General features: G+C 38.6%; 1 protein-coding gene across 1 annotated transcript; it reads right to left on the bottom strand.

The window, feature by feature from the left end:
• Positions 1–2,994: 2,994 nt before the first annotated feature.
• LOC138053330 (uncharacterized) lies at positions 2,995–3,534 on the bottom strand. The gene is made up of 3 exons (XM_068899982.1): positions 3,376–3,534; positions 3,199–3,276; positions 2,995–3,096 (listed from the first exon to the last, which is right to left on the bottom strand). The coding sequence occupies exons 1-3, from the start codon at positions 3,518–3,520 to the stop codon at positions 3,008–3,010; spliced, it is 312 nt and encodes a 103-aa protein (XP_068756083.1). The 5' UTR covers positions 3,521–3,534; the 3' UTR covers positions 2,995–3,007.
• Positions 3,535–12,500: the final 8,966 nt, after the last annotated feature.

The following is a 12,500-nucleotide window of genomic DNA, read 5'->3' as shown; positions in this document are numbered from 1 at the left end:
TCTGTTTGGGTGTTCGCGGTTGTAGTCTAAATAAAACCCACCCCATTTTACTTCGCCGACTGATATGCGCGCTTTGAGGCTGAAGTGCATGGATACGCAAGATAACATAAAACTTATCTCCGACTTTGCAGTTACCGTGACCGTCATAAAAAAATATGAAAAAACAGTGGATTAGGAAAACGATTGAATTTCTCACTCCCTTTTGCTTCTTTTTAAATTTAAACCTAGGACCGCTGAAGAATTTATGGACATTTAATTTACTGAGAGTACGACTTACGCCCATTCGTATTGTTTCCATCAACATTTTTATCGAAAAGCCTTTGTTGTAGTTAAATTAAAAACCTGTTGTAGTCATATAATGATCATTACTAATGCTTAAATCTTCTGGAAGGTAAAATACTAAAAAACGTTGAATTTCATGGAATACAATACCGTACAAGTTCCCGGCTCGTAAGCGTGTATCCAAATCTCTTCAGATTATCGGGCGTGTGATAATCAGAGAGACGTATGTCAAGAACATTATCATCCTTTACTGGATTTCCGACGGACCGGTAACGAAATGATCGTTTCCAAAATGAAAACGGTGGCAGTCAGCCCTGTGATGACTGCTTAAAATCATTTTAGGAAAATGTGGTAGATAAAAATCATGGAAGGATTTACATAAGGAACAAACACGTGTACAGGTACACAAGCAATAACCGGGAAAAATTGACATTAAAACAAAATCCATCCTGAAATAAATACCTAATTTGTATCCATGAAAAGACAACTGTCTTTAAGCTGTTAACTCAAGGGCGTTGCTAGGGGAGGAGGGGGTCCTGGGGTGCCCTTTGCCCCCCCCCCCCCCCTTTAAAGCCTTTTTTTTAAAGAGAAAAACCTACAATATTCAGGGGTGGCGAAAACGCGACAGTCTGGTGAGTACCCTCAGTACAGTGTGACCCGACCTTTGAAGAATCCTGGCTTCGCCCATGTAACTCCTTTGAAAATAGTCGACCTGCTTTCGGCAAAGCCGCGTGATAAAGATCTCACACTCACAAGAGATCATATTCAATACTACCCAATGGAAATATGATAGAAATCACGGCAGAACTAGGGCCACGCATTGGAAAAGAATCTCGAGAAGCAAATGAAAGCAGCAAAAGGTAGGTTAGTAATATGGCGTCGGATTCGGGGACCCAGGACAACGTCAAGGCTTTAAAAAAAGTGGAGTCACGAGGAAATTTTTGCGCTAATTGACTTTTCGAGACAAGATCTTGCCTTTGGGAAGTTTTCTCCACAGACGATCACAATAGGGAAGTCACAGTTTTAAAAAAATAAGCATTAGAAATAAACATGCACAAAGTTCATCTTACCTGTCTGGCTAGCTGAATATACCGGCTTGCTTGTCGCCATATTCACGTCAGAAAGGGTTCTCAATTTTTTTGTGCGTGAAACTCTCGTTGACTCTCATCAACTCTCGCTCTCGTTGGCCAGGGCTAAGTGTTTGGTGCACATTTAAAATTATTATGGGGAAAATTTGAACTTTCCTTTACCACTGATCTGCATTATTGCGCAGCACAGTTTCTTCGAATTTTTGGAAGGGGAGGGAAAGGTCGAGCACATAATTCAACGATCCAGGAAGAGTTAATGTAAAGTAAATAGAAAAAACAAATTAATCTGTAAGATGCATCAACATTGGCTTGAAATAATCAGTTTCATGGATAGCGTTTCAAAATCATTTTCTTCAAAAAGAGCTTAGAATTGTTTCACGCATGAAGACGGTATGGGGTGACATCTTCCGTTTTTTTTTTAATGGCACGTGATGTAAGTGGCGTCGTTCACCTTGGCCTCGGAAAGGCGCTTTCTTTTGCCAGTTTTAATCTCATCCCGGTTGCGGTAAAACCTCATTTAGACCTTGCGCATGCTCATCACAACGAGCCCGAGGAAGAACTCAAAAAGATTTACACTTTGATAGCTTTTTGATAAAACGACCTTACCATTGAATGGTCACTGCAGAAACTGAAGACGGGGACTAATAGTAATGTTTTCAGTTCGATAAATTTCGCATAAACTTGTTCAGTATCGTGTCTGTGTTCAGACCGTCCTTTATTATAACAAAGCTTATTCCCTTGATACCCTTCCCTTTTCTTAGATAAACTGAAGAGAGTTCCATGGCAAATATTTAACGCAAGATTTCCGTAGCTGTGACCAATACTGACATTCTTTATTTCAGGAGAAATTTATTATGAATTCATTACATGAATGAGGCCTAACCGAGCAAAGTCCGGCATATACCGTTTATTCTAACCTAACAAAATAATGATAACGAAGGAAATTAAAGCAGCTAAAACCTGCCTTTAAATGCCAAGCTCAACAAATTTGTTTTAAAAAAGTTCAACAGTTTTATCAAAAAATTACTTTAAATTCAAACTACGCACTCGAAAAGTCGCTGATTGGCCAAAAAAATGAGGAACTTGCCTGTTCATTAGGCAGATAAAGGTGTGTCCTTAATAATGTGACAAAGTCAAATACAGACATAATCAGGGAGAAAGTATGTAGAAAACGTCCAACAATGTTGTATAGAGCCACTAACAAAGGCTAGATTAGAATACTTAAAATCAACTAAACAAACACTGGCTCCTCATAATTGTATCATTTTGGGTTTTAAATCTTTCCTCTAATGGTAGCTTGTCATCACAAAAAGCAAACTTTCGGCATTTTGCCGAAATACAAGTTTTATTTCACGGAGAAAACACATGTAATTAATAATGTAATGGATCATAATACCCCACAAAGAGCGATCCTTTACCATAACATGACCTTAGGTCGTTGGCAAATACGGCGTTTACCGTCATCATTAATCAAAATGGAATTTTAAACACAGTGACACACCCTTCAGTTTAACTGAACCAAGTTGTCTTTATCTTTCTTAATGGCCAGCCTTTTAACCATTATTTTGCCCCAGTTATTTGCAACCAAAGATATAATAAGCCAGGAAAGTGATGACTTCGTCAATTGGTTTGAATAATCAACAGTCACTTGAAAAACTTTTCAGATGGTAATCGATACCATTGTCTGCAAAGATGCAATTGTCTTCCCTTAGACATTCGTTAAACTCTGTGGAGAAACCAAAAAAAAAAAACAGTAAAAACATGCAACCATGAGATCCACCGCATCAAAAAAGAGGAATGAACTATGATACACTTTATAGTAACAAACCTGTTTCAAAGAATAGTGAGTCAAGATCTAAGTCTGTCAACGAGGAACACTCGGTATCAAAGCCAAAAATATCCGCAACTGAAAAGAAGACATGATTCAAATTAAACATCCTTTTTAGTCCTCTTTGAATTGAACCCATCTTAATAAACGGACTTAATATAACTGCAATGTACTGACCTGTTACATCTAGAAAGTTTGTGCTGTCAAAACTTCGCGAAACGTCTTGCGTATTAGCATCAGGTTTGGTTGTGCTTATCTCCTCACTGGGCATTTTGCTTTTCTCCAGCAATTCACTGAGAAATTCAATGTACGTGGCAGCCATCCATATTACCTCGATCTTAGATGGTCGCTTATCACTTGGTGACAGTGGGATAAGTTCACGCAGGTTTTCAATGTATTTGTTTAAAGCGTGGACTCTCTGTCTTTCGCGCGCGTTTGCCATTTTACGTTGCTTGCTCACGCCCGTCAAACGAGGCGGTCGTCGTTTAGTCTTCTTCCGTGATGTGCTTTTCTCTATCTCCTGGATCAGGGTTTTCCCTGGTTTAGTTTTATCTGGCATTTTATCACTGATTAAGAAAAGCGACTCTTTAAGGTACTGTCGACTATTACCTGGCAAATGAAAAGTAAACAAGTACAAGGAATTTTCTATTTAATAAGAAACCTGCGACAAACAAACTCCTCCCATTCGCCTCCGCGTTAAGATCCAATTACTCCGCACAGGGCTCGGAAAGTCCCCAAAAGCATCTCTAATAACAGAAATGCGAACTCTGGAGGCAGACCTTACAATCGACGAGTGGAAATTGCATGTAAACGTTTCAAGATCGACAAGGCCGTTCTAGTGTCAAGTATTTGCAAATCATAAGCTATAAGGGGAAACTTTGTATGTTACTGGAAACAATGAGAATGAGATGTTGGACGTAAGTCTCGTGAAAGGTTGTTGTTTGGATATTACTCAAAAGTATCGAATCAAAGTGCTTCCTATGCAACCCCAAAAGTAGCACTGTACGAATAAGTTAGCGGAGCTAAGATGGCTTCAGTTGAAATTCCCTAATCTAGGCACCACATCAGAACTCATCACAGTTACTCAAGAAAGCCATATTTATCACGGGGGATATCTAATTTTGAAGGACGCTGGTCCGGGGAGGTGCGCTTGGCTAATAGAAAAGCGTGATGGAGTTGCCTACCACCGAAGACAAATCAAGTTGAGCTCAGAGCTCGGAATTCCATCCATCACCTTAGCATCCTGTTGTACCGCCCCCTAGTCAAAGACAATGATCATTCATTTGCCGCAAAGCATTTTAAATTCATTTAATAAGGGTTGAAAACAATGAGATTTCTTTCTCACTGTAACTTATTTTGGCCGGACTATCAATCGCAGTGTTTTTTTAATAAACGAGATCGGATCTCGCAGGTCTATCATGAGGATTCAAGCACTTCTTGCAAATAATTCGTCATGATGAGGCAGAGGCGAATTAATGCGTTAGCTATTCAGTTTCGGACGTATTTTAATTAATTAAGCGATTTTTCTTAGCATGTATGCGACAAAGTTTCCTGGCAAATTTAAAACGGCTGATCTTACCTCGGTGAAGACGTTAATTGCCTAATGGGAAAGTAATTGATCTTAAAGAAAAAGACATCACTTTATACACAGGAAACTGTTTAACAGGGGTCTTATAACAAATCTTTTGAGTTGGGGTGAATAATATCCCCGACTGAGAATTGCTTAAAACAGTCCATCTGGTGATTACAGAAACTACAATCACTCGTCTCTTTATTGTATTGGTGACTACAATTGTAGATCACGAAATGCTTATATCGTTTAGTTGGAGGCAGTGTGGCCTAGTGGTTAAGGGGCTTGTCTTGAGATCCGGGGATCCCGCGTTCAAGACACGTTCTGGCCACTGGTTGAAATGGTTACTGGTAGTCCCTGGTTCAACTTCTCAGCTGCACTTATAAATAGCCAACAAGCTTGCCTCCGGCCTGTTGGATTCTTAACAGTTGTTGAATGTTCTATTCTGTCGTGATTGTGTTCATTGGTCCCACAAATCTCTTATGAGGAGTGGTCAATTAAGCATGAATGTAAGTTGCTTTCACTCTCTCGCAAAACCTTGAACTTATAAAGCGAGTTCCAAAGGGGCCGTAATTTGCGACCCGTTTCCTATAAGGAAAAAAAAATCAGGATTTAAATAACTGACCAATTTCCTGTTTTCAACTCGGCGACAATGATGTCACCGGAAGCAAAAGATACTTCTGGAAAGAGACGACAAATAGACCATTAAAAATATTGTTGACAGACACTGAGTGCTTTACGGGTGGAACTGGAACTCTTTATTGTTCTTTATTACAAGGCTTAGCCACATGAAGGATCCCAGGCGGGAATGTACGGTTACTTCAGTAGTAACGCGTAAGGGATAAAACTCATTGTCACCGGAAGCAAAAGATACTTCTGGAAAGAGACGACAAACCCCGGGGGGGGGGGGGGGGACTCCCATATGAAACAGACGGGGATGCTCGTCGTCTCGCTTAGGGGTGTAAATTTTGGATTTTGGTCTCGCTTAGGGTGTTCCGGGCAAAGCGCCAATATTTTATGCCACCAAGGTCTCGTTTAGGGTTCCGCGAAGAAACACAGAATTATGCAAAGAGAAACAGAAATCAAATTTCCTTTTAAATTTTCTTTTTAGATAAAAGCATTCGATGATTATGCCTTTTTATCATTAAAACTCATTGCGTGTTGTATTTTTGTGTTTTAAACGGTCTCTTTTAGGGGTCAAAATTTGCTTAAGCCACGCCTAGATTGGTCTCGTTTAGGGGTTAAATTTAAAATTTCCGACGAGCATCCCCGTCTGTTTCATATGGGAGTCCCCCCCCCGGGCGACAAATAGACCATTAAAAAGATTGTTGACAGACACTGAGTGCTTTACGGGTGAAACTGGAACTCTTTATTGTTCTTTATTACAAGGCTTAGCCACATGAAGGATCCCAGGCGGGAATGTACGGTTACTTCAGTAGTAACGCGTAAGAGATAAAACTCATTGATTGCAGTGCACTATGTTGAGTAGTAATATATTCATTGATAAGACCACGATCATTCGCCAAAACAACAAATTCAGTGAACACGTTCTTCGTAGCGAATCGAGAAACCACTAAGGAGCTTGAAATCACTGCCTCAATAGATTGAGAAATATTGTCTTCGTCAGCAGCAATAAGATGATTTACTTTTCAACAACTTGAGTCAATGTTAGTCCATGCTAACTAACATCATTCGCTTAGTTTGCGTGAAACATTTCAATGCATATTCAAATCTCATAAGAAAAAGAATGGAAACTACAGTCTGACCTAAAAAAAATCCCGTTACGCGGTTTCTCGTTACGCCGTTACTCCGTTACCCGTTACGCCGTAATGCATTTTACTAACAACCCACTGTGACAATTGTTTTTGTCCGAAAATTATCGTACAGCGTTCTGAAAGCAAGATTTTCTGGTGGGAGAGCTGTACTTATAGAATTCCTCTCCATTGTTCTAGATTTGCAGATGACGTTACCATCTTTGCTTTAAATGCATATGAAATGATGAAAACATAGTGAATTTTTTTGTTAGTACGTAATCGTACTGAGGCCTACCACCCAACATCATGACGTGGAATGCCGAAGGCATCCACGTCTTAACACCGGGCTGGAATCTTTTTTTTGTTGGTAGTCACAAATGTGCATACCCTACGGATATTGAATTTCTCTCCGATCGGGATTTATATTCCCTACGGTATTTCCAAACTTCCCTGCTCCGAGGAGAACTCTTACACTTCCAAAGCCATCACGATTTTTCTCTTCTAGCGCGTTAAGACCACTCAAACATTAAAAATAGAATCTTTCCGCCCGCCATGATTGTTTCAGTATTAAACTATTCGATAAAGTGGATAGATGCTTTTTCTTTGAGAAAGGCAAGCTTTAAAGGTAAGGAGAATTTTCTACGTTATTTCTAGATCTTGCTTCGTACTTGTGTGTTCCACTGTGAACATTATTATTTTGCATACAACGAATACTTCATTAGAAGCATTTTGCATAGAACGAATACGTACTCCAATATTTCTTGGGAACCAGTTTGTTCGCCGTTTTGACGTAGAAAGAAAATAATAAAATAGCTTTGAACGGCCAAACAAGATAAAAAATGAAATCAAGTTTAGCTATCGCCGTCACGGGGACTTCGCAGCCGTCCCCCATCCAAGTACTAACCTCATTCGGAGGAGCTTAACTTCAGCTGACACTTGGACTAGCATCAACGATTGTGATCTTTATGTTAAATTCGCACATAGATCTTGTCGAACTTTATAACACTTGAAAGAAAAAAAAACGCACTAACAAAAACCAGGTGTTATGCCGTGGTTTTCTCACAGATGTATCCTTTGTTTCGTGAGTTGTCAGTAAACACGCAAGGTATAACTTGATCACAGGCGGCCGCTAAAATCGATGTCAATTCCGATTTTGCGATTTTACTTGTATGACCAAAAGTACGATAGAAAAATTGAACTCTGATGGAACGTAACAAAAATCTCCCGAAATGTTTTTCGCTGATGGCAAATTGTTTTATTCTCGGTCGACACTTCCTAAAAGTTCCTTCTGCTCTCCTTAAAAACTACATATTAATATTTATTTACTTTTTCGTCAATATTTGTTTTGCATAAAGCAGGCTAGCAAAATCTGTACCTTGCTTTGTTCGCATTTTTGAGCGTTAAAATATAATTTTTGGGCGTATGTTCCTGATAGCAAAGGTCGCATATTTTAACGTCCCCCATCCAGATACTAACCCCGCTGGAAAGGGGAAAAAACTTTAGTAACATTGGTCTTGGAAAGGTGTCAGAAGCTCAGAGTACACGCTTAAGCTTGTGGTGAAAAAGAAGTTGTAAATGATCAACATATCGGCTTTGAAGCCAAATGTTTCTCGATTTCCTGTTATTTTCTTCAATCGTTCTGGGCTTAGTATTTTACTGAACGACATGTCTTCTTAGAGGGTATATAGCAAAGATGTCTACCATGGCACCGTAATGATTTACGATACCAAACAATGTCGTGTACTATTAGAGCTACATATTGTGCAAGGACTTGAATCTCCTGGAAAAAACAAAACGACGCTCAGTTGACAGTTATGGAAAAAAAACACTGTCAAGTTACTGCACTACCACACGCAATGCGTTCTTACTTTAAAAAATATCCCGTATCTCCTCAATTCTACCCCCCCCCCCCCCCACCTCCAGACTAAAAATCCCGTATCCCCACAATTTTTTTACCTAATTATCCCGTATCCTGATCGCTTCTCGGGCTTTTGGCTAAGATTAGTTTCTTGGCCAAGGACTACGGTCAAGTACTATTGTACAACGTACGGTACTTTTTCAGTGCCGTAAGGGGCAGGCACAGAACAGTTTCGGCTGTTTGTCTGTTCTCTCGAAAACGATGACAAGGGTTTTTTGGGTTTTTTGTTCAGCTCGAGTGTAGAATCAGGACGAACTGTTGTAGTTTCTGATAACTATTTACTACTTGTAGCTTTTGATGAATTTTGAATCGATGATAGAGAGAGTTTTGGCGATCTCAATCCGGACTGGACTACTGGATTTAAGGATTTTTCCTAACGAGATTTCAAGTTATTGTGGAACGTTTGGTACCAAGTTACTGGAATCAAGATTATGGAATTGTAAAATTAGAACTTTGGACTGGACTATACAACACGCAATTACGGAATTTTTGAGCATTGAGAGAAATAGAGCACGAATGTTGTCTTCTTGTCTTCGCCACGGCAAATTTATACAGTTTGCAAGGAACTAAACCAGGATTACAGAACCAGACGTCGATTACAGGGCCCGGTTGTTCGAAAGCCAATTACCTTAATCCAGGATTAGCGTAAACTTTTGTTTCATGTTTTCAACTTTTTGGTCACAGTTTCCTTTGCTTATTTTTGTTTTTCAAGATTGACTTCTTCTAATGTAAAGTTTTTCTGAATATCAGCCTTGAACAGCATTTGGGAGTAGAGGATAAAACTCGTTTTAAAACCCAGTTTCTGAACAACTGGCCCAGGATGATAAGTTGTTGAACTGTGATTTGTAATAAGTTTTTCGGATGATTTAAGGCTGATCCTGTAATTTTTGGATGAAAGGAGTTAACGAAGCAAGTAAAACTGTAGGATTTGAATTAAGTCTCCTTCCAAAAAATAAATAAATAAAAGATCCCGTATCCTGATAACCTGCTAATAGGGCTTCGTTGTTTGCATTTGCAAATTTAGTAACATTAGTAATGAGTTTTTACAAAAAAAACTTTAAGTTATATTACAGATGTATCTTTCTAGTAATCTTTCGCCATTTTCCGAAGTCTACCTGTACTTGAAGTTCACTGTAACTGGACAATTTGTGTTAACTGTTTGCGCATTCCACGGATACGCCCTTGTAGGCGTCTTGTTTTATATTGATTCGGTGTACAGTGTTTTATACTGAACAGGTTATCAAACCCCTGTTTTCCCTTGCGACTTCGGATGAAAGGGGTTTAACTGTGTACTACTACTGTACTTTGATTCGCACTAAGCGTGGAACACACACGAACTAGACTGACTCCGACTTCAATAGCTGTCAATTTTTTTATCAGTACGCATCTCATTTTGAGGGACAGACACCAGAGATTGGTTATTTTTGGTTGAAGTTCTTTTTCTCTTGTCCTCAGAAAGATGATTCCTTGAAATTTTATCTCTGTGAAATATTCAACGGTCTAAACTAAAATAACTGCCTTTAAAAAAATGTGGGGGAAACTGGGAGACATAGAGAGGCCGATCAGAAGTAGTAATATTTGCCTGGAGGCAGGTTTTATCGATGAGAGGCAATACAAATCAACGCTTTATTAGGATTCCGGCAATAGTAACCATTATTATTTTTGTCAAATCCCTGCGGGAAAAATTCGATAGGTTACAAATTCCGGTGGGTGCCACAATGATTACCGTGATCAGAGATCACCGCCAGTTTACAAAATTGGAAAAATAAAAGAAATAAATAAAAAGTACTTTATGGAAATCCCCTGATCAAAAAGATGTCTAAGAACCTTTTTATTTCTATTAATTTTTCCTTAGGCTGAAAAGAAACTCCGCTTTCCTCCACACTCTGACCAAGAGAGCTTTTTAATTTGAAGAATATTCAGTAACGGAGCCGAGGAGTGACAGGAAAGCCACTTATCATAAGCAAAGGTTCTATAACTATTGGTGTTACTTCGCTGTAGCTATTGATTCAATTCAGCGACTTCTTCCATTTTTGTTTACGAATGATCCAGGCGTTCGCCGCTTTGCCTTTAATAGTTTATTGCCTATATGGAAGTTGATTGCATTTAATAAGAAGAATACGTTGGCATATGGTTATCATTTACTTTTAATGCTGAATGCCTTTCATTAATTTCCCTATTGAGAGATCTCTCGTCGAAAAACTATTGAGGAATTAATAATTGCTATAATGATAATCCGTTACAAATTAGGGTTAGACTGACCGTAACCTTGAACGTCAACATGATTGAATACCCGGTGGGTACACTCGTTTTTCTACCGAAGCCGAAAAGGCACAATCAAAAAATATTTTGTAAATCCCATAAAATATCTCAAATGGCCGTAGTGTTTTTTAACAAATCAAAGCCGAAGAGCCGCCTCTGACTTAGTTAAATCTAAAAAAACTATTGGAAATGCTAAGAAAATGATTGGGTTAGGGTTAGATAATTTATTTAACAATCTGAAAATGTTGTTCAAATTCAAGGATCTTCGTGAAATCAAAAAAAAAAATTGAAAACCGAAAAAAAAAAATGTTTTTTGGAGTCAGCAAGCGTAAGACCTTTTCCACCGCGGCCCCAAAATGGAGAAGACAAGAGATTAGAACATAAAATAAGATGTTGTACGGTGTTGTTCGCTTTCCTTTTGAAACCTTTGTTTGGCTTGTTAAATGACTTTCCTTCCTCGGTTTTAGCAACCAAGATTTCGGACAATTACTTCGTCCACGAAAAAGATGAAGCATGTTCCTCCTCTGGCTCCTCTCCTTGAGTCCTCCTTCTTCCACTCAGTGATGTCTCTGGAAATTTTGCAGCACATTTAAAAGAAAAGTTCGCTTTAAAGCCCAAAGAGACACAAAATGCCGCCATTTTGGGGAAAACCAGGGAAAAACGGATACACGTACTTTTTTCTTCCTTTTTTTTTTTTATTGTACTACATACGATACATGTTACATGATTTTACACTTGTACTTACTTTTTACACAATACTTGCGCTACATTAACTTGCACTACATACGATACATGTTACAATACCATAACACTAGTCAAATGGAATTATAGTTGATCTGTTTACAACGTAATTGTTACCATATTAATTGTTCGAGTTACTAATAAGAATTTTGTTTGTTACTTCCACTATGTAGGGTATTGGTTTTCTAGAATTTAATAGGTTGTTAAATAAACAGATAGCAAGAAAATCAAAATACAGAAGCTGAGAAGTAGAAGGACACAATGTAATTTTACAAGGACAGAAAAAATTTCCATTTGTTCCTAAATTCTTTCTCCTTATTACAAGTGGCTGCAATATATTTTTCTATATTAATTTTTTCGCGCACAAGTGAGGCAAAATCATCGAAATTGTACTTTATGGTATTTAAAGCGTTAACACATAAGAAATATTTACCTAAAATAATAAGATGGTTGAGGGCCAAACAGTAGTTGTGACAGCGAATAATTCCAAACATAACCTCCAGTTCTGACAGAAGCAGTTTCGTATTACTAGAGGTTGAGTACCACTCCTGGAATCCATCCCAAAAGGAATTTGCGTGCTTGCAGTTTACAAACAAATGCCACAGGGTCTGACACTCAGAAGGACAAAAGGGACAGAAGGGCGAGGCAACTTTTTTCATTTTATATAACAAGCTATTCGTTGGTAAAATTTGGGGAATGATTTTGTATTGGAACATCGTCAATTTAATTTCTCTCGTGGCTTTGAATGGTAGGAGGTAGATTTTAGACAAGTCACTTTTCTCGACGCCAGATGCTAAAAGTTTTTTCTCAGAAGTTGGTGGAGGTAGATCTTCGAGGTAAAGTAGGATACCGTATATTGCCTTACATGACAGTGAACAGATTGAGGTGGGCGGCGTGACCGAGTCTTTGGAACATTCTTGCAATAGTTTCCTCCAATTTTGGGGAATAGAAGAGAGAATGCTATAATATTGTAAAAAGCTACATTTTACATTGAATTTACTGCAAAAAGAATTAAATGGGAGGAAATGGCCCTCACAGGAGTCAAAAAGATCCGAGA

Source organism: Montipora capricornis, chromosome 1 (genome assembly GCF_036669925.1).
Source record: "Montipora capricornis isolate CH-2021 chromosome 1, ASM3666992v2, whole genome shotgun sequence".
Classification (NCBI taxonomy): Eukaryota; Metazoa; Cnidaria; class Anthozoa; order Scleractinia; family Acroporidae; genus Montipora; species Montipora capricornis.
This window is presented reverse-complemented; position numbering and strand designations above follow the sequence as displayed.

Excerpts from the sequence above, each read along its gene's own strand:
- LOC138053330 (XM_068899982.1), bottom strand. The coding sequence starts at position 3,520 with ATGGCTGCCACGTACATTGAATTTCTCAGTGAATTGCTGGAGAAAAGC. Across the intron at positions 3,277-3,375 it reads AAACTTTCTAGATGTAACAG|TTGCGGATATTTTTGGCTTT; the intron begins GTCAGTACATTG and ends TCTTCTTTTCAG. Across the intron at positions 3,097-3,198 it reads CTCACTATTCTTTGAAACAG|AGTTTAACGAATGTCTAAGG; the intron begins GTTTGTTACTAT and ends GTTTCTCCACAG.